Source organism: Paroedura picta, chromosome 4 (assembly GCF_049243985.1).
Source record: "Paroedura picta isolate Pp20150507F chromosome 4, Ppicta_v3.0, whole genome shotgun sequence".
In the NCBI taxonomy this organism is placed as follows: Eukaryota; Metazoa; Chordata; class Lepidosauria; order Squamata; family Gekkonidae; genus Paroedura; species Paroedura picta.
The window spans coordinates 107,681,946-107,703,218 of record NC_135372.1 but is presented as its reverse complement, the minus strand read 5'-3'; the positions used below and the strand labels follow the sequence as shown (position 1 = coordinate 107,703,218).

General features: G+C 42.9%; 1 protein-coding gene across 2 annotated transcripts in view; it reads right to left on the bottom strand.

Annotated features, from left to right (window-relative positions):
* TAFA3 (TAFA chemokine like family member 3) overlaps nt 1-21,273 on the bottom strand; it is a 104,763-nt gene that overhangs the window by 50,377 nt on the left and 33,113 nt on the right. For both annotated transcript variants that reach the window (XM_077334923.1, XM_077334924.1), the window contains exons 2-3: nt 8,542-8,630; nt 7,557-7,672 (exon numbers count right to left, since the gene is read on the bottom strand). In XM_077334923.1, the coding sequence (XP_077191038.1) occupies nt 7,557-7,671 (115 nt within the window). In that variant the 5' untranslated portion in view covers nt 7,672; nt 8,542-8,630. The remainder of the gene's footprint in view (nt 1-7,556; nt 7,673-8,541; nt 8,631-21,273) is intronic.

The following is a 21,273-nucleotide window of genomic DNA, read 5'->3' as shown; positions in this document are numbered from 1 at the left end:
ATCTTTAAATCAATGAATGGGGCAAATAATTTGCCTCTCTTAGGTGATCTAATGTCAAAAACCCCTTCCTACAAACAGCTTGCTCAGGCCCTATGATGTTATTGGCTACAGTCAATTTTATAAGTTTAGTAGCCCAGTATGTGGCATAGAATTTGAGCAGATTGATTGGGTGATAATTTGTTGGTAGATTAATATTGCCTTTTTTATAAATTGTGAAATCTGCATTGTATTGTAACTGTACTGAGCCCCTCTATAATATGGTAGGTTAAAAAAAAAACACCAGAGCAGCTCTAACTTGCTTATGCCAGTGCTAACCTGATCTATTCAAGGTTAGCACTGTCTGTTCTGAGTGTCAATCACTGTTCACGTCTGAGGTTGACCACACTATCTCCTTCAACTGGAAATGTCAGGGAGGGAAATCCAAAATCTTCTGCATGTAAAACATGTACTCTGCTGCTGAGGAACAGCTCCCTCCCATGGTAGGCTAGGCTGAAAGCAAGCAGCTGGCTAAAAGTCATTCAATTTGCTTCATGGTTTGTACCTGGATCTCCCCAGTCTCAGTCCTACAGTAGCGGCATTTTGTGAAGAGAGACAGAGGAAATATAATATCCTAGCCTACATCAGTGAAACAGGAAAAGAAGGCAGTAGAAAATGGCAAGACAGTTGTCATAGTCATAGCAGCAGCATCCTAAAGAAGCACAACTTCTGAGTAGTCAATGGAACCTGACAGAAACACAGATAACAACTTGTCAATTGCTGCCATCAGGTTCCAGTGGCCTCTTGGAAGAAGTGCTGACACAGTGCTATAGCCATGGCCCCAGCAGCACCAGTACAACCATTTGGTATCTGTTGGGATCTCCCCCACTCTCTTAACAGTGGTAGAGGCTGGGATATTCCTTCAACCCCAGTCCATAAGCTGCTGCTGTCCAGCTTTGATTGTCCCACACTGGCTGACTATGCCATTTGGAGGATCCTTCCCATGGCCACAACATGCTGAAGACCTGGTACATACAAGCTCTGCTAATCTCAGAATCCTACAATTACAGCCCACTTCCAGGCAGAGTGGCTGAAATATTAACTCTGGTGCAAGAGGCAACATACATGACTGGAATTTAAATCCCAACCAGCAGGTACTTCCTCAACTTTTATCAGCATTCCCCACCACCACCCAAAAAAGAATGAATTCAGCTTCAGAATGAGAACTGAAAATAACTTGCATACTAAAAATGACAGAACTGTATTTACAACTCAGATGGCAACATTGCCGGCATGCCTCAGAGACTGAAGCAGCATTTGCCTTTATTCTCCCCAGACAGGTGCTTATTATGCATTTCTTGATCTCTCTTTCTCTCTCTCTCTCTCTCTCTCTCTCTTTATAATTCCTACCACACTCTGAGACACATGCTAGACAGTTGCAACGGGATTCAGGCACCTGTAGTAAACGAAAGAGGCTCCCCCAAGCCCGTGAATAGGAATGACTCCAGAACTTCCTTAGGCAGCCACTCTCTTAATTGCTCCCTATAGCATGGAGTAATTAGGGAAGCAAAACTCAGGCAGAAATCCTTTGAAGTTATCCTGTCCAACTCTCCTTTTGCCTAGGGTTTCATAGCACTCTGTTCAGAGATGGAAGAAACAGTGAGGCAGGTTTCTGGCATACATAATGCATGTGTGTTGATATGTTAACAACACATACACTTGCCTATCTCTGCAAAATCAAAATCTCAGATTTAGACTCCTCCCTATACCCCAAGAAACAGTATGTGCCCCTGCAGAAAATCATACTTTATTTAAGCATATTTAGCCTATTTTTCTAAACAGATTCAAAGCAACATATAAAAAAGAGGGGGATCCAAATTATAAACACAAACCGAAACAACAGTCTTGGCTAGTCCAGCTCTGTCAAGCTGCTACTGCAAATCCTAAACAATGAGCCCTTTTGGCTACTGCCCCTCAGCTTGTGTCTCTAGCCCTACCCAGGGTAAAAACCTGCAGGAAGGAGGGGGAAAAGACACCTTGGTGGACCTTAGATGTTGCCACCTTGCTGCCAGCAAGCCATCAGGATCTTCATTTTTCCTTTCTGAAAATAGTGCAAAAAACTAAGTCATATTCCCTATCTAAGAATATAGCTCAATTCAGACCCAACATGAAACCCTTGTTGTTATAATTTGTTTATGGTTACCAGATAGCTTGAATTCAGCACTCTAACTTCAGTTAAATGAGCCTCTTGTGGCGCAGAGTGGTAAGGCAGCCGTCTGACAGCTTTGCCCATAAGGCTGGGAGTTCAATCCCAGCAGCCGGCTCAAGGTTGACTCAGCCTTCCATCCTTCCGAGGTCGGTAAAATGAGTACCCAGCTTGCTGGGGGGTAAACGGTAATGACTGGGGAAGGCACTGGCAAACCACCCCGTATTGAGTCTGCCAAGAAAACGCTAGAGGGCGTCACCCCAAGGGTCAGACATGACTCGGTGCTTGCACAGGGGATACCTTTACCTTTTTAACTTCAGTTAGTTTAATTTTCTTAAGCTTGGATCTGAAGTCAGGATTAAATGTTGGCTCAGCAACTACAGTTTCACATTATACAGAACTGTGGACCTTGGCAATCCAACTTTGCTGCTTTTCATGCTCCCCCAGCAACAGAGATGTCTGGCAAGGCTAGCTGCAAATCAAAATCCTAAGCAGCTGCTCATGGAATGCAACACTTCAAACTGGGGAGTCTCTTCTCCATGCTCCTCTGAAAAGGTGCAGGAATGCTGTTATGCTCTGTCCCAGACACAGCTCAAGGCATTTTTCTATCCCAAGGACATACATCATGCACGTACGTATGGTCCTGGCAGTTAGACACGCTCCAAAGGCAGTGCCTCTGCAGTGCCAATGCAGGCATAAATGGCAGCGGTGTCTTTGGTGAGGTGAGCCTTCTCAAGCCGCCTGTGAGGCAAATCCCTGCCAGACCTGGCTCACTGCAGCCAAAACTAGCACCGCACCCCAGCAACAACACCAGAGAGGCAGGATGGTGAAGCTGAGGCAAGGATCAGGAATTCAACTCAGTCATAACAACAGATTGACAGAATTAAAAGCTGCAACAAAAAAAAAACATTATTTGGAGAGGAATGGCTTAAACATTTCAAAAATAAATAAAATATAATAAAATAAAGATGTAGCCCCATTTTAAAAGAAAATATATCATCATGACCTTCATAGACAACACCCAGATAGCATAACTGTGACAAATTCAAATTAATATTAATAAAAATAATACAGTTTATATTAAGTTCATCAAAAATCATAAAGCACCATGTGCATAAGAGATTGGCATTTTCTTTTTCAGAAAAAAACAGGTCTCTCTATGTTTAAACTGCCAAGAAGAAAGTTCCACGGAATCAGGAGGAACCATAGAGGACATGTACCCTGGTCCCTAACCTCTATTAGATTACCAGTCTTCAGCTCATGAGCTTGGACTCCCCACCAACTAGGTTGTGAGCTTTTCTGTTGCTTTTTGGAATGATCTGCTACTTCTGCACATGTATAAAGAGCAATCAGTGTCACATCACCTGCCTCCCTTTGCATGCATACCAAAAGAAGTCACAGAATAGCAAGAGGAGGTCATTCAATAGTGGAGAAGATTCCTTCACAGATCTGGCCTTTGCCTTGTTCCTCTCTGCATTATACTTGGTGCTCAGCCTATGTTCAGTTTTTCTGGTCTGCTGCCCACTATCCTGGTCTTGACACCAATGAGACCATAACTCTGGCTTCCCTTCTTCCTACCATGTGACTGTGATAGCTCAGGCTCACAGCTGAGTAAGTCCTATGCTGCTGCTTACAGGTCTTTTCTGGAAACAAAGCCTCTATCCAGACCGCATTCATAAGGAGAGATACTCTCTTAAGCAGGCTGACTGCAGGCTGCTTATGGATTTAAAGGTCTACACTGCACTTCGAAATGGTGTAAGAAGCACACTAGTTCAAGTGCAGTTTAAGATCACTGTTGCATGATTCTGGTGACACAACTATAAAAGAAGCCACACCAATACTGTTTCTTCAAGCAGCAGCAAAAAAAGACAGTAGTAAGAGAAAGTGCTTGTGACTAGGGATGGACATGAATGGCATTTTTGCGGTTTGGTTCATTGTTGAACCACGAACTGAACCACAAACCTATACAAAATGAGTGGCGAGTTTGCAAACTGAGCCAGTTCATATGGGTTAACTTTTGTATTAATTGTATTATGTTTTATTGTGCCTTTATTGTTTTAGGGGATTGCATTTTATGTGACCTGCCTCGGGCCTCCGGGGGGAGGCGGGATATAAATTTAATTATTATTATTATTATTATTATTATTATTATTATTATTATTATTATTATTATTATTATTATTATTATTATTATTATTATTATAAATTATTATTATTAAATTTATATTATTATTATAATAAATTATTATTATTATTATTATTATTATTATTATTATTATTATTATTATTATTATTATTATTATTAATGGCCCCTGTTTTCGGCTCCCTGACACTTTTTGCTGACTGCCAAGACAACCCCTTTAAACAGCTAAGCCATGTACAGGAGGTTGTTCCATGCAGCTCAGCTGTTTAAAGAGGCTTTTTTTGGGTCCAGCTGTGAGCCATTTAAATCACTGTTTTCTGTTCTCCACAGGAAACCATGGGGAGCAGAAAGCAGTGGTTTAAGTGGCTCAGAGATGAACCTAAGAAAGCCTCTTCATCATAGAATCATAAGATTTGGAAAGGGCCAAACAGGCCATCTAGTCCAACCCTCTGATCAATACGTGATCAGCCTAAAATATCCAGGATAAGTATATGTCCAGCCACTGCTTGAGGACTACCAGTGAGGGGAAGCTCACCATCTCCTTAGGCAGTCAAACTACGCTGTGAATTTTTTTTTCCTGATATCTATCCGGTATCATTCTAAACATTGTTTAAACCCATTATTGCCTGTCCTATCCTCAACTGCCAACAGGAACCTTTTCCTGCCCTCCTCTAAGTTACAGCTTTTCAAATACTTTCAAGACAGTAATCATATGTCCTCTCAACCTCCTCTTCTCCAGGTAGAACATTTCCAAATCAGCCTTTCAACATAGGGCTTGGTCCCCAGGCCCCGGATCATTCTCGTCACTCTCCTCTGAACCCTCTCAATTTTGTCCACATCCTTTTTGAAGGGAGGCCTCCAGAACTGCACACAATACTCCAGATGGGGTCTGATCAATGAGGTATACAGCAGGACTTTGACATCTTGTGATTTTGATGTGATAGCTCTATTGATACAGCACAAGACAGCACTTGCCTTCTTTACTGCTGCATCACACTAGATGCTCATAATTTAGCTTAGAGTACACAATTACCCCAAGATCATGTTCATACACACTGCTACCCATAAATGTATCTACCATCCAGCATGCATGCTTCTCATTTTTGTGACCCAGATGTAAATCTCTGCACTTCTCCTTACTGAACTGCATCTTGTTCACACTGGCCCACTTTTCCAGCATGTTCAGATCATATTGAATTCTATCTTCTGGGGTGCTTGCTATTCCGCCTTTCAACAGATGAGATGCATGAAGACGCATAAAAGATGCATAAAAGATGCATAAACGTTCATGGAGGTAGGCAGGTGGACTGCAGTTCACAAACCATGATCCAATAAAAACTAATCACAAAAGTTTGTGAGCCAGTTCATGCTCATCCCTACTTGTGAACACAGCTTAGCTTACTGATCATGCATCCAGCATCAGTTCAGGATACAAGAAGCTATATGAACTGTGAATTTTAGTCAACCGCAAGGAACTGAGCACACATGACAGAATAAACTCACAGCTGACTTATACTTAAGCATACCAGTGGCCTATCAAGGTCAGCATCGTCTCTGACTGGTTTTGGCTTTCCAGGGTTCTCTGGCACAGGTCTTTCACAAAACCTACTACCTAGTCCTTTTAAATGGAGATACTGATGACTGAAATGAGGACACCCTCCATAAAAGGTAGATGCTTCTCTCCATAATTCATTACTGCAACTTACCGAAAAGCACAGCCAGTTCTGAAATTCACTAGTTTTTTTAATAAACTGATAACTAAAAACTCAATGCTACATTTACTACAGGAACATTCATAAAACATTTCTCAAGTTTAACTGCTCCATTCTTGTCAGAGCAAATATATCTAAGATTTTTTTCCCTTATTTATAAGATTTGTAGCTTGCTCTTTTACTCAAACAGCACTCAAGGCAGTTTAAAAAAACAATAAAATAGCATAAATAAAAAATAAAACTTTACCTCTGTCAAGAATAGACTTTTGAGAGATGACTGCCTTAGCCCCCTTCAAAGGCCCTCCAGAGAAGAACCATCTTAAACTGATCTCCAGAAGGTCATCAACAAGGGGGTCATTCAAGTCTCCATAAGGGAGTTACAAAAATATAAATACTATGAGATTTTATCCTTTAAGCCCTAATGTTCAGGGTTTCTTTTTAAAGATCCCCATATCTTAACAGACATAGCTGTATTTATTTTGTCTATGTGGGACAAGTTTCACATTGTTCAACAAGCAACATAACACTAGGTTTAGCAACACCCACTAGGTTTGCAGTTCATGTTCTGTCACAGTGCAACACACTCTTGGGAGGTCTACTTGTGGGTCAAACCTGGTAAGATGCTGAGAGCTCCAAGATTCTGAAAGATCAAGCTGGGAACTCTGGCATGCAGACGCTTGAGGATTCCCCCCAAAAAACAAGTAGGCAAGGCTGATTATGACCACACTGCAATAAGTATATAGCAGCTCCCATAATAGGACCTGTATGTTTTCCCAGTGGAGCAAACTGGAGTACTTACAGGATGAGAAAATGATATTGGTGAGACACCAGTTTCCATTTGCTATGCTATGGTCTAGATCTGAATTAAGTTTCCAAGCACCAGACGCTTAAAAGAAAAAAATATGGGAGAATCATACACAGAACTCCCAATGCATTATCTGATTTGGCCCAGAGTTCATGTCCAAAAAATGTTGACATTTCAGGAGGTGCTCTAAAGACTGTTATCTAAGACTTGCAATGTTTCACATGATTCCTTAACTGGGTCAACTAAATGTCTTGCAAGTGGGGATGCGAGTACCAAATTGCATCCAAATTCAAGCCCTTCTGAAAAAGGCAGGAGCACTCATTTCAGCTCTGCCCAATAGCTTTACCAAGACTCAGTGCTAGCACAAGAGACATGGACAGCTGTTTCTCCTTTCCCCTGGAAGCCTCACAAGGAGGAACAGGAAGGACCTATGTTCAATGCTAGAAGCAGTGCACATGAAGCTGTCTTCTTCTTTGTTTCTTCAGCTATGAAAAGCCTGCTGCCTTGTTGCAGCTATAAGAAATATTCTAACAAACAGGAGCCTCCATGCAGTCCCAGATCACATTCCTCTGCTGTATGCTCCTTGGAATTATCATTTCAATCTTCCTAGACAGACCAGTTGCAACTGCTCAAAGGGAGGTGAATATAAGCAATCATCATATAGTCAAAGCTACATTACTATAGCAGAGCTGGAAAGAGCCTTGGTGGGCCTACCTGAATGGCTTCTGTGGTGTGATGAGGCCAGCGACAGCCTTCCCCATAGCGTTATAAGGCAGAGAGAAAGCACCAATACCCCTTTGCTCAAGCTTCGGATATCCCTCTCACTCATTCTGCCATAGGAGGACAAAAAAAACACACTTAAAATTCAAATGACAGAGAGCCTAAGGGCCTGCATCCTGAGAGAAACAGCTGCAACTTTACCTCAGGCAGACTAGGTTAAGTTATTCTTTTTCAGAAGTGATAAAATTGATTGTTTCAGCATTTCTAAACTACCAAATCTGACAAAAAATAGCAGTCTAACTCCCCCTACACATTTGTTTAAAATATGGAGCTACCTAAAGACATGTATTTCTAGGAAAAAGTCATATATTCTCAGTGCATAGTCTATGGCATATTGTGCTCTTCAGTTGGGTCGGGCATTTACTGGAAAGATAATGCTGAGCAAGTGACATGATAATAACCTGTCCTTGAACACAGCAAAGAGTACCAATGTAGTGAGCACCACTTCTTTGAGCTGCAGTTCATAACGTATTGGAAAGGACAGGCAGTTCTGACCAACGGTTAAAAATCTGTGCTGTTTAAATTCCCAAATAACTAGTTTGCTTCTATAACAGGACTTGTGGGTTTTCTCTTTCCGCTGCCAGATTCAGTAGCAGCTTTACACACACACACCCCCCAAAAAAATTTCCCTACTAGCTTCAACAGGGAAGAAATCTAATGTTTTTTAAAAAGCAGTACAGTAAAAATTCAGTCTATAAATAAAAAATTAGGCCTCAGAAAGGCAGGGAGTGGGGAGAAGAGAGAATGGCTTAAAGACAACTTGGCATTTGAAGTCCTTTCTCATTTCATCTGTGGATGTGTTCACCGGTTTAAAAATAGTCCCTTTTACCAGGACTCAAACAGCTTTCTCACAGCAACACTCCTTGTGAAGGCAAGAAAGACTCATCATTCCAACAAACAATTAAGCAATTTTATTTACCTCCTACTAGGGCTTCACAGCTACTGTCTGTGCATTTGCCAATCTCAGGTAGACTCGGGATTTGTGAAGAAGGGCAAACATCTGTGCATCTGAAAATGAAGAAAGAAAATAGCTATTTAGGTGTTTCCCTGGACAGAACCTGCAAAAATTACTGCCCTAGACTGCCTCCAGGTGGGACCTGGGGATCCCCCGGAATTACAGCTTATCTCCAGACTACAGAAATCAGTTTCCCTGGAGAAAATGAATACTCTGGAGGGTGGTTTCTATGGCATTGAACCCCACTGAGGTCCTTGTTCTCCCAGGGTACCATCCCCAAATCCCCAGGTGTTTCCCAAACTGGATACAGCAACCCTAACCCCCATTCCCTGCCTGTGACCAGGAGGAGGGGCTAGCAACCCTACAGAGAGCTACTATCGAACTCCGAAATAATCCACAGCTTGAGTCACATATTGGTCTTCTCACACACAGCCCCTCCTCCCAAATTTAACTATAAATTCTCTGGCAGTACTGAGTAATGTAGGACGGTTTTTTAAAAAACTGGGAATAATCTGGATTTTTCCTCTCTTGCCTGTTTCTTTATAATGAGTGTGTACAGTGTGGTGATGACTAGCATTTTCAGTGCAGTGTTATTACACACTGTATTCCGCTTTATTGTTTTCTGCTTTTCCAAGAAAGACACTTTTAGGGCAGCTCATAACAGATGTAACAAATATATAAACCATAAAAGCTGACATTACAGAAGACAATTTTAAATCTCCCATGGATCCCCAAATCCAAGCTTATGTGACACAAGACCTTCTGTAAAGGAAGTCAATGGGAGTTATGAAGTGCAACTCACAGTAACACTTGAGAAACATGTCTAAATTGCTTGAAATCACCAAGTTTGAGAGACAAGCAACAAAATTAGTTAGCTTCTGAAATGTACACTCTTCTAAATGGGGAGAAAGTTTCTGACACCAGAATCATTTGAGTGACAGCCTGCCTCATACTGAAGTATGAGTAAATAAAACAGCCTGTCAGTGTACCAGGCTGAAGAAGTATACATCTACACAACATCTTTCCATATCATCATCACTAAACATAATAAAGCTCAAATTGACAACTCACTCCCTACCTGATTGGCCCTCCTTGGGAATGTGCTGCCAATAGAGAGAGAGAGAGAGAGAGAACCCTGCCAATGAGGGCCAATGACTTCAAACTACACTCTGCAAATGAGGGCCAATCAGCTCAAATTGCATGCAGACAAATCACTCCCGACCTCATCCCCCTGTCCCCGGAAACACTCCCCCAATAAGAGGTAGCCCTCAGCCAGGAATGACTCACCCTGGCAGTTTAGCCCCAATCAGGAGGGAGCTCTTAGGCAGAAAGGACTAATAACTGCTCAGCTCTCTGTCTCCAACTTCCTGCCTGTTTCAGAAGTTTGCTGGGTGGAAGAGAAGGCAGCCTCAGACCATGCCATGCTGCCAGTAGGCTGTCCAGGCCTCCTTCAACTCAGATTACATGGTGGGGGGGAGTGAGCTGCCTCCTGGGGGCAGCCTCTGTGTGCCTTCTGGAGTGGGGGTTGCAAGAGGCCCAGAAACAGCCCACTGCCATTTTTCTGGGACCCAGGGCAACCAGGAAAAGCCTCTGCCCTGGGAATGTTTACTCATGAGTAAGTCATGAGAGGTTTGCAATTTGCAATCTGAGAAGGGAGTAATGCTTTGGGGGTAATCATCACAGGCAATTGCATCAGGGAAAATAATGCTGATGTGGGTGGGATTGGGAAGATATAGACTTTTCTTTTCCATATTGATACCACTTTGGTATTGCTGCAATATTTCCAAGATAATCACAACAAAGCAAATTTGAGACCAATGGTATTGAAGATGGGGAAACTGTAGATGGGGCATGGAAACATCATGAGTCCATGAGGACATGTAGAGGGGGGAGACACTGTTTCTCATTAGCACCTTCCCAGGAGAAGAGTTGGTTTTTATACCCCGCCCCTTTCACTGCCCAAAGGAGTATCAGAGTGACTTATAATAACCTTCCCTTCCTCTCCTCACAACAGGCACACTGTGAGGTTGGTGAGGCTGAAAGAGCTCTGAGAAAAACTGCTCTGTGAAAACAGTTTTTAACAGGACTATGACTAGCCCAAGGTCACCCAGCATGTGGAGGAGCAAGAAATCAAATCCAGTTTGCCACTTTAGAAGTTGCTGCTCTTAACCACTTCACCAAGCTGTACAAATTGCTATTGCCTTAAAGAGATGTAGTTAGAACACAGGCCAAAGAAGCTGTTGCAGGAGGATGGTATAAGTCTTTTTTGACTTGCTCACTGACTGTCATGAGATTCTTTTCCATTAAATTTGGACCTTCTGGTCAATGGCTTCTCAGAGCAATTCAAGGAGGGAGACAGTTATTTCCTACATGGAGAAGTGATTGTGTGGTTAATAAGGTTTGCAATTGGAAAAGGGAGGAAGGCTTTTATCTTCTGTGTTCTCTCTGTGTGTGGAGGGGAATGCTACACACACCCCCCTCCAAAGCAGCTCTTTCCTACAGGGGACTGATCTTTGCAGTCTGGAGAGGAGCTTTCATTCTGTGGGTTCTCCAGGTCCCACCTGTAGGCTGACTTCCCTGAATAGTGGCAGGGATGCTCACCTCCAGCTGGGATGTGGAGATCCCACTTCTGGGGTTTCTCAAAGCCTGAAGACTATTTCAGGGAGTTCTCAATGGTAAAAAATGTTAAGAAAAGCTGACAGAGGCAATAATTGAGAAACCCAACCAATATTTTCATGTTTGATTGTATTTTATTAAATTTTGATTTTATTGAACAGAACAGCATAATGTACAGACTGAAAGATTTTCAATTCTTCAAGCAAATTTTGCTATCAGTTAAACATTTCATTGAAGGAAGGAAGGAAGGAAGTTTATGAATTGTTAGATGTTTAGTGTTACTAGCAATTATTGTCAGACAGCATTTCTCTTTGTTTCCCACCTGCAGCCTGGCATCCCTTTACCTACATGGGATCCAAAGCTAGTCCCCCCTCCCAAGTAGCCCTTTTGCCCAGGGGAATTGATCATTGTTGCCTGGAAATGACCTACAATTGGAGACTTCCAAGCCATACCTGAAGGTTGGTGACCCTTGGGTCAGGAATGTTTCTTGGGGTATGAAGGTGGGGCCTCAAGAGTCCAGGGGTGAGCAGGAGCTTTTGCCATGTAACCAACCCCCAGGAAGGCCACAATGCATCTTAGCTTCCGTTGTTTCCCTAGGAACAATGGGCTTTGCCTCTTGTACCTGTATAAAACTTAGTGGTACTCTCTAGCATGATTCACTACCAAAAAATTAAGAGAACCACTCCCTTTGGGCTACTCTGTCCTTCCTCTTTCATCACAATCTATCTAGAAATGGACTGAAATTCTTGTCTCTGACAATATTGATTAGATAATTTTCAGTAAGTAAGTGTTTCTTGATATTCCTTTTATGCATAGAAGCTATGAAAAATGAAGTCTCACAGAATCTGGATGTCACACTAGAATTTTCTAATCAAAATTATATTTTCTAATTGGCATTCAGATGGCATGCAGCATTTTCCATACCTTCTATGCATGAGAAGGATGGCAAAAGACATCAACTTGCTGAAAACCAGTACCAGAGAAGTGGGACAACAAAATATTGAACCCAGGTTCTATTATGTTGAACTCCTGGGTAATCCTAATTCTAATGCAGTTGTGAGATGGTCTGGCAAATACTGGCAGTGATTACTGGCACAGGTAGGCCAATCAGAGAACAAATTGTACAGCAGCAGAATGTGCCAGCAAGCATAGGGAGAAGGAAGCCAAGCATCTTGCTGCTAGGCATTTTCCCCAAGTACTTTCTGAACCCTACAAAATGACTGGCCAAGGCCTTCAGGTGCATCAAGAGTTTCTTACTCTGGCTGCAGTAGCTAAATGGATTTCTGAGTAGATTTGGAAAGCTAGGCTTAAATCAGGGCCAAAATTCAAGAGCCACAGGGAAAGGAGGGGGTTGGGCTACTGTCCAAAGCACAAACGCTTGTTCAAACTCTGTGATACAATCATTATTGTATCTCAGAATTGTATTTCCTGGAGTTCATACAGAAACCTTTTCATATTTATTCATCTTGGCCCTTTCACCAGAAAATATGAAGGATAACAAGCAGAGGAAAAGAAAATAGCCTTGCCAATGCAAGCTCAATTTAGCAGTGATGTGGAGAGGAAATGACAACTTCACAATCTTGTTTATCACCTCCTGGGATCTAACGGTTCCAGAGTGAACAACCAGAAAACAGTAAAACTTTAGTGCACAATCAGAATTTATTAACAATAAGCTGTAGAGTGAGTGTAATTTGTTGGCAGAGAGGCACAGCCTCAGCTGGGCATAGTGTTAATTCACAACTAGGGTTGTGCAAAAAAAAAAAATCAAGTTTTATCAGGTTTGGACTGAATCACCCTGAATTGATTCAGAAAACCCAATCACCTGAATCACTGGGTCAAATTCGACAAGAATTGATTCGGCTCCATTTGTGAATTGATTCGGCTTCATTATAACCAGTGGAGCCATTCAAGTCTATGAGATATCTGTCCTGTATATTCAGTGCTCTGGTGGGGTTGGAGTTTGAGGTAAAGCAGCTTTCTCATTGTTTTTACCATTGAAACATTCTTCAGGCTTCGAGAAACCCCAGAAGTGGCGATGCATGCAGAATACGGTCGGGAAGCATAACTATGTACATGACCTGGGGCCCCTCCCTTTCCCACCTCCTCCAGGCCCATCATTGATCATTTTGGAAGGGAAGAGTCAACATGACCATATATAATCATATCACTCAATAAATGTTTAACAAATGATATATATATTTAACTCCCACCCATTAAGAAAATGCTACCAAGGCCATTGAGAAAACCCAGGGTTTCATGAAAGCCTGAGGTAGAGGCACCAGATTTGCAGCATAGCTGCTGGAACCTCTCCTCAAAAGAACCCCCGAGGTTTCAAAAATATTGGGTGCCCCCAGCCTCCATTATTTCCTGTGACGCAGGAAAAAAGGACAAGGCAATTAAGCTGGTTCTGTTCTGGATCAAGTTTAAGGTTTTGGTACTGATCTTTAAGTTCTTACACAGTCTGGGCCCTACATACCTGAGAGAACACTTATCCCCATATTTATTTATCATACTTATATGCCCCTTGAAGAGTTATTTGCTCTGCAGGTACCAACAGGCTGATGATCTCTGGCCCTCATGAAGTATGCCTGGCCTCAACCAGGGCCAGGGCCTATTTGGCTCTGTCCCCTACCTAGTGGAAGGAGCTCCAAATGAGATAAGGGCCCTAACAGGACTGAAACACTTCCACGGGGCCTGCAAGACAGAGCTCTTCCACCAGGCATTTGGTCGAGTCTAAGACATGGAAGATCATTGGGTCCCCCCTCCCCTTCCTCTTGCCTCGTTTTTCTGAATGTCCTATCTTTGCTAATCATCCTCCTCCTAACTGCAGTATAGAGCTGAAGTCTGTCAGGACATCTGTTTGGCAACTGCTGTGGTTTTTTCAACTTTATGGAAATTATACTAGGGGATTTTCAACTGGGGTTTTATGGGTTGTTATTGTAATTTTATTATGATATATGCCACTATGGGTGGCTTATAATAAATCTCAGCATAAATAAATAAAGTAAAAAAGCAGCAGAACCAGTGCCACTGCAGCAGTGCCAACCCAACAGGAGCAAGTTCACATCAGAGGCTCTCATGTAGAAACAAGAAGGGAGAAGGGGACAATATTGTTCTGTTGTTCTCCAGGGACAATAGAACTACTGCAATCTAGTGTCCAGAAGCAAAACCCACTGTCACCCAACTAGTGCCCAGCAGCATTGTGAAAAATGCCAGTTCAATGGGGCTGCAGCATATAATCACAATCCTGGGCAGCAGGACCAGTGCAACATAGAAATCTAAGATTTCAGCATCAGTCAATATTGTAACTGCTCCAGACTGATGAATGCTATTGACTATGCAGGCACAAGAGCAGCATGTAGATTTGCATATTGTGACACCAAGTTGCTGACAGAAAATAGTGAAGACTTGAAACCACTATATTTTAACATTTATTGGTAAAGGGCCAAACAGGATTACATGTGAACATCAAAAAGACAAAAATCGTGATGACTGGGAAATTACACACAATTTTAAGGCTGACAATAAATTGAAATAGTTCTTGGCTCAATCATCAACCAAGAAACCAGAAGGAAACTGTGAATGGAAAGGAGCTAGAAAAGTTTCTTGAGTATAAGGACGTGTTGCTGTTGACCAAGATCAAGTTAATTCATGCCATATGGCTGAGAAACAGCAGCCAGGAAGAAAGCTGATTCATTTGAAATGTGGAGTTGGAAAACAGTTTTACAAATACTGTGGACCCCCCAAAGCGTGTTCTAAATCAAATCAAGCCTGAACTCTCCCTGAAAACTAAAATGACTAAAGAGAGGATATCACAATTTGGTCACATTAGAAGAAGAGTTGCTGGAAAAGACATTATTGCTAGGAAAAGTTGAAGGCAGCAGGAGAAGAAGATGACCCAACATGAGATGGATTGATTCAGTCAAGGAAGCCACAGTGCTCAGCTTACATGACCTGAGCAAGGCTATTAATGGCAGGACATTTTAGAAGTTATTCATTCATCGGATTGCCTTGAGATGGAAGCAACCTGATGACACTTTCTACACACACACATTTGAACTATAATTAATTTAAACAATGATGCATGTCATGCCCATAATGACCTTGAGGCACTCATAAATCCACCAAGCAAGTAAATAGTGAGTGTGAAGTTTGGACTAACAATAGCTACTAGCTAACTGCTATACAGCCCCTATAAAGCATGCACAAAACTACTCAATACAATATGCTTTCAAACATTATCAATTAATAAGTGTGATCACACAATACAGAGGTCCTGTGGTTTGGTTGAGATGGCCTAGATCAGGAAGAGCATTTACCCTCCCTGGACTGTGTGCAGTTGGAGATCTCACACACTGTATGGAATTTGGGGGTGATCCTGGATGCCTCCCGCTCGATGGAGGCCCAGATTACTAGAGTAGCCCAGCTGGCATTTCTCCATCTCTGGCAGGCAAGGCTACTAGTGTCATAACTGTCCCTGGAGCATCTAGCCACAGTGATCCTTGTGACAGTCATCTCCAGGATGGATTTCTGTAACACACTCTATGCGGGCCTTGACCCAGAAATTACAGCTTGTACAAAATGTGGCTGCTAGGTCTCACTATGATGCCTTGGAGAACCCATATCCAGCCAACATTGAGGGAGCTGCCGGTTGAATACTAGACCAAGTTCAAGGTTTTGGTTTTGACCTTAAAGGCCATTTGTTGTCTTGGGCCAGTGCACTTGAGGGACTGGCTAATTCCTTATGCCCCACACAGGGCTTTGTGCTCTGTGACTACCAATAGACTGGAGATCCCTAGTCTGCAAGACATTAGCCTAGCCTCGACCAGGGCTTTTTCAGCCCTGTCTCCTTCTGGTGGAATGAGCTCCTGGGAGAGGTGAGGGCCCTCATGGAGCTAGTGACGTTCCAAAGGGCCTACAGGGTGGAGCTCCTCCTCCAGGAGTTTGGTTGAGGCCAGGCAGAAGAAAGAAGATCTTCCCCCTCCTCTGAGTGAATAACTGGCACAGCATCCCTGGAAATCCGACAATTTGGGGGTGGTGAAGGGTAGGGTTGGGTAGTGAGGACTAGCACGGGGGAGGGTTTTGGGGTTTGGGATTTTTGCAGTATTTTATTGTATTTTTAATTGCTGCCATGAGCTGATAGGCCTGGGAGCAGTAGCCTAGACATAGATAGAAAGAGAGGAGACAGAGACAGACAGATAGACGGGCTGACTGACCGATTGATTGATTAATGTTCAACTCAAGAAAATGCCTTGCAATACTAGGCATAAAATAGGCTAATGTTCAAACGTTTCATCTGAAACCACAGAATCATCCATGATTACAACAATAAGCAAAAGCAGTTACAGGGACCTAGCAAAGCAGCAATAAGAATTCTTGCCAACAAAATCTCTTTCTCCCTACAGTGAGTATTCCACATTTCTGTTTCCACAAATTGTTTCAAACCAGATACGAAAGGGAATGGGAGGCCTACTTTACAAGTACCGAGTTGAGACTCAAACTAAGACTGCTGGTCCTATCTGATCTGGGGTCAGTAGGCTGGCTTCCATCCCAGGACTCAAGGAATCATAGAATCATAGAGTTGGAATGGGCCATACGGGCCATCTAGTCCAACCCCCTGCTCAACGCAGAATCAGCCCTAAGCATCCTAAAGTATCCAAGAAAAGTGTGTATCCAACCTTTGCTTGAAGACTGCCAGTGAGGGGGAGCTCACCACCTCCTTAGGCAGCCTATTCCATTGCTGAACTACTCTGACTGTGAAAATTTTTTTTCCTGATATCTAGCCTATATCGTTGTACTTGAAGTTTAAACCCATTACTGCATGTCCTCTCCTCTGCAGCCAACGGAAACAGCATCCTGCCCTCCTCCAAGTGACAACCTTTTAAATACTTAAAGAGGGCTATCATGTCCCCTCTCAACCTCCTTTTCTCCAGGCTGAACATTCCCAAGTCCCTCAACCTATCTTCATAGGGCTTGGTCCCTTGGCCCCAGATCATCTTCGTCGCTCTCCTCTATACCCTTTCAATTTTATCTACGTCCTTCTTGAAGTGAGGCCTCCAGAACTGCACACAGTACTCCAGGTGTGGTCTGACCAGTGCTGTATACAATGGGACTATGACATCTTGTGATTTTGATGTGATGCCCCTGTTGATACAGCCCAAGATGGCATTTGCCTTTTGTACAGCTGCATCACACTGCCTGCTCATGTTTAGTTTACAATCCACAAGTACCCCAAGGTCTCGTTCACACACAGTGCTACCTAGAAGCATATCCTCCATCCAGTAGGCATGCTTTTCATTTTTCTGATCCAGATGCAGAACTTTACACTTATCTTTATTAAATTGCATCTTGTTCTCATTTGCCCATTTTTCCATTGTGTTCAGATCTCGTTGAACTCTGCCTCTATCTTCCGGAGTATTTGCCAGTCCTCCCAATTTGGTGTCATCTGCAAACTTGATGAGTAGTCCCTCCACCCCCTCATCTAGATCATTAATAAATATGTTAAAACATACCAGGCCAAGCCCTGAGCCCTGAGGTACCCTGCTACTCACCCCTCTCCAGTCTGATGAAACACCATTGACAACAACTCTTTGAGTGCGGTTCTCTAACCAATTCCCTATCCACTTAACTATCTGAAAATCCAGATTGCAGTCTGTCAACTTATCCATCAGAACATCATGGGGAACTTTGTCAAAAGCTTTACTAAAATCCAAGTAAATGACATCAACCGAATTTCCCCGATCCAGCAAACCTGTTACTTGGTCAAAAAAGGAAACCAGGTTGGTCTGGCAGGACCTGTTGGAGACAAATCCATGCTGACTTCCTTGGATCACCAAATTGTCCTCCAGATGTTTGCAGATCGCTCCCTTTAATATCTCCTCCATTATCTTCCCCACAACAGAGGTCAGACTCACTGGTCTGTAGTTTCCCGGGTCATCCTTCCTCCCTTTTTTGAAGATCGGAATAACATTTGCTCTCTTCCAGTCCTCCGGGACATCTCCAGTTCTTAAAGAGGTCCCGAAGATGATGGACAAGGGCTGTGCAAGTTCTCTGGAAAGTTCTTTGAGCACTCTTGGGTGCATTTCATCCGGCCCGGGGGATTTGAACTCATCCAGTGCAGCTAAACGCCTCTCGACAACCTGTCTATCCATGTTAACCTGCCACCCAGACACTATCCTTTGGCTACGGCCATCTCTAGATGTGCCTAAACCCTTTGACCTGTGGGAAAAAACAGATGTAAAATAGGCACTAAGCCTTTCTGCTTTCTCTGCATCCTCCGTTTGTCCATCCGCACCCAACAGTGGGCCTATTGCCTCCTTTACTTTACATTTGCTCCTCACATAACTGAAAAAACATCCGCGTCTGGCTACAAGCTTTCTTGGCTCCCCATCTCAAAAGGAATTCTATGAGGACATGGTCACTTCCCCCTAGGGTCCACACCTCCTTCACCTCATCCTTCACCTCATCTACCAACTCTTGCCTTTTGGTCAGTATTAAAGGAGCCAATAGTAAATTCTGAGATGCTACAATCAGTCTGTACAACTTGTACAACTGTACAACCTCATCAGTCTGTACAACTTGTCTGCCTGTGAGGACTTGTCCAGGACTGAGTTTGGCTCTTTTGCTCTCCACTTCTTCATCACAAACCAGTTTTTCTCCTTTCCCCAGATCTTAGCCCAGCAGGCATTCCTCTTCAGAATAAGGCAATGTATGTTTCCCCTTTATTTCCCTTTAGATTCTCTACTCACCCCTATTCAGATAACAAGGAAGGGTAGCATTGCTAGTGCTGTGTTACTATATTTCAACGTTTTATGTATTTGTTCTCCCTTATGGGTTTGCTTCTTGTTTCTAGCACTGTATCATGCTAGCGGAGTATGGTGTTTCATTTGCAATTCTCTCTCTCTCATTTTTCCTTCATCAGGGTGCTACAACAAATGGGACCCTAACCAAACTGTTTGGTTCCAAAATAATTATACTGGCAACATCTGATCTGACATTTGTAGAGAACTCATTACACATTACAAGCCTGATAGATGTTCCAATCTGAGCAGCATAAACCGACCTGGCATCCCAGAACTAGACCTAACCTGCTTTGCATTATACTTCTCACTTCTGGGCTTTGCAGTTGGGCCTGCTCCCTGATATGTCTGACCCTTGGCCTGATCTCATCCCTAAGGAAGCCAGCCTACAATTCATCTGCAGACCACAAAAATCAGTTATCTTGGAGAAAACAGATGCTTTGGAGGGTGAACTCTATGATGTTGCACCCCACTGAGATCCCTGCCCTTCTCTAGCTTCATTCCCAAATCTCCAGGAGTTTTCCAACCTGTATTTGGCAATCCCATCTCCCCCCAACCCCTGCCAATGGCCTGGAGGGACCTGGCAATCCTATCTCAGTCTACATCTTTCCTCTGGCCCCTGAATTTTACAGGTAGAACAAGAGCAGATTTTTTGTACCCCACTTTTTACTACCCAAAGGAGTCTCAAAGCAGCTTACCTTCCTCTCCCCACAACAGGCCTGCCCTTCCCCTCCCCACAACAGGCACCATATGACATAGGTGAGAGCTCTGATCTGTAAGAACAGTCCTAAGAACTGTGACTAGTCCAAGGTCACTCAGCTGGCTGCATGTGGAGGAGTGGGGAATCAAATCCATTTCTTTAGATCAGAGGTAGCCACTCTTAAGAGCTTCTTGTGGCGCAGAGTGGTAAGGCAGCAACATGCTGTCTGAAGCTGTCTGCCCATGAGGTTGGGTGTTCGATCCCAGCAGCCGGCTCAAGGTTGACTCAGCCTACCATCCTTCCGAGGTCGGTAAAATGAGTACCCAGCTTGCTGGGGGGTAAACAGTAATGACTGGGGAAGGCACTGGCAAACCACCCCGTATTGAGTCTGCCAAGAAAACGCTAGAGGGCGTCACCCCAAGGGTCAGACATAACTTGGTGCTTGCACAGGGGATACCTTTACCTTTACCTTAGCCACTCTTAACCACTACATTAAACTCTACTTCACAAAATGTGGACAGACAGAAATGCCCAAATGACCCAATGTCCATGGTTTGTGTTAAATGATATAGTTATTAGAAGTAATTTAAACCTCAATTTAGAACTATGCCAATTTTTTTCAGATCCATTGCTAAAAAAACTCAAGCCAGTTTGCTTGCTACAAAACTTTGTTAAAGACTGCTTTGTACCCAAAACACACATCAGCCTTCAATAATTTGCTAATAGGATTTGTTAATTCAATAATTGTGTAATTTGTTATTAAAATTATGCAGGAAGCTTGATTGAATTTTAACAAATTCAAACTAGTTAAACATGTTCTAATTGAACCAAAGTTCTGACTTGTTAAACAATCAACCTAATTATATTTGAACTGGAAAAGAGATAAGTTTAATTTGTTTTAGCATCAGTCATCAGCACATAAGACCTGGAATGAAGCAGAGATCCACTGTTAATCTCTCTGCAGATACCTGAGATATACTTTCTGCCTACAAGGCATACAAATCAATGGCCAGGAAATGGGAGAGAACCCCTGTAGAAGAACAAAGAGAAAGATACACACAACTCCTATGAGGAAAGGCACGACTAGATGCTGTACACATGAAGTTGCCTTATGCTGAATCAGACCCTTGGTCCATGAAGGTCAATATTATCTACTTACACTGTCAATTGGGTTCTCAGACAAAAGCCAGAGATTGAACCTCGAACTTTCTGTATGACAAGCAGGTGCTCTCCATTGAGTCGATGGCTCTTCCTCTATCATGTGGCTGTGGGAGACCGACTTGGGCCTCAATCCCTTGATTGCTGAGCCAAAAGCCAAATTATCTTTCAGTGTCAGGGTTACACAGTGGCCAAAACCTGTAAATATTTAGGAAGTCTTGTAAGGCAGTTTTATTTATGAAGGCTTTTGTTGCCAATGTGTAGGCTGTGTGGATTTTAGGATGTCTTAATTTAATTTTTAGAGTTTTAAATAAAGGTAAAGGTAAAGGTATCCCCTGTGCAAGCACCAGGTCATGTCTGACCCTTGGGGTGATGCTCTCTAGGTTTTCATGGCAGACTGAATACGGGGTAGTTTGCCAGTGC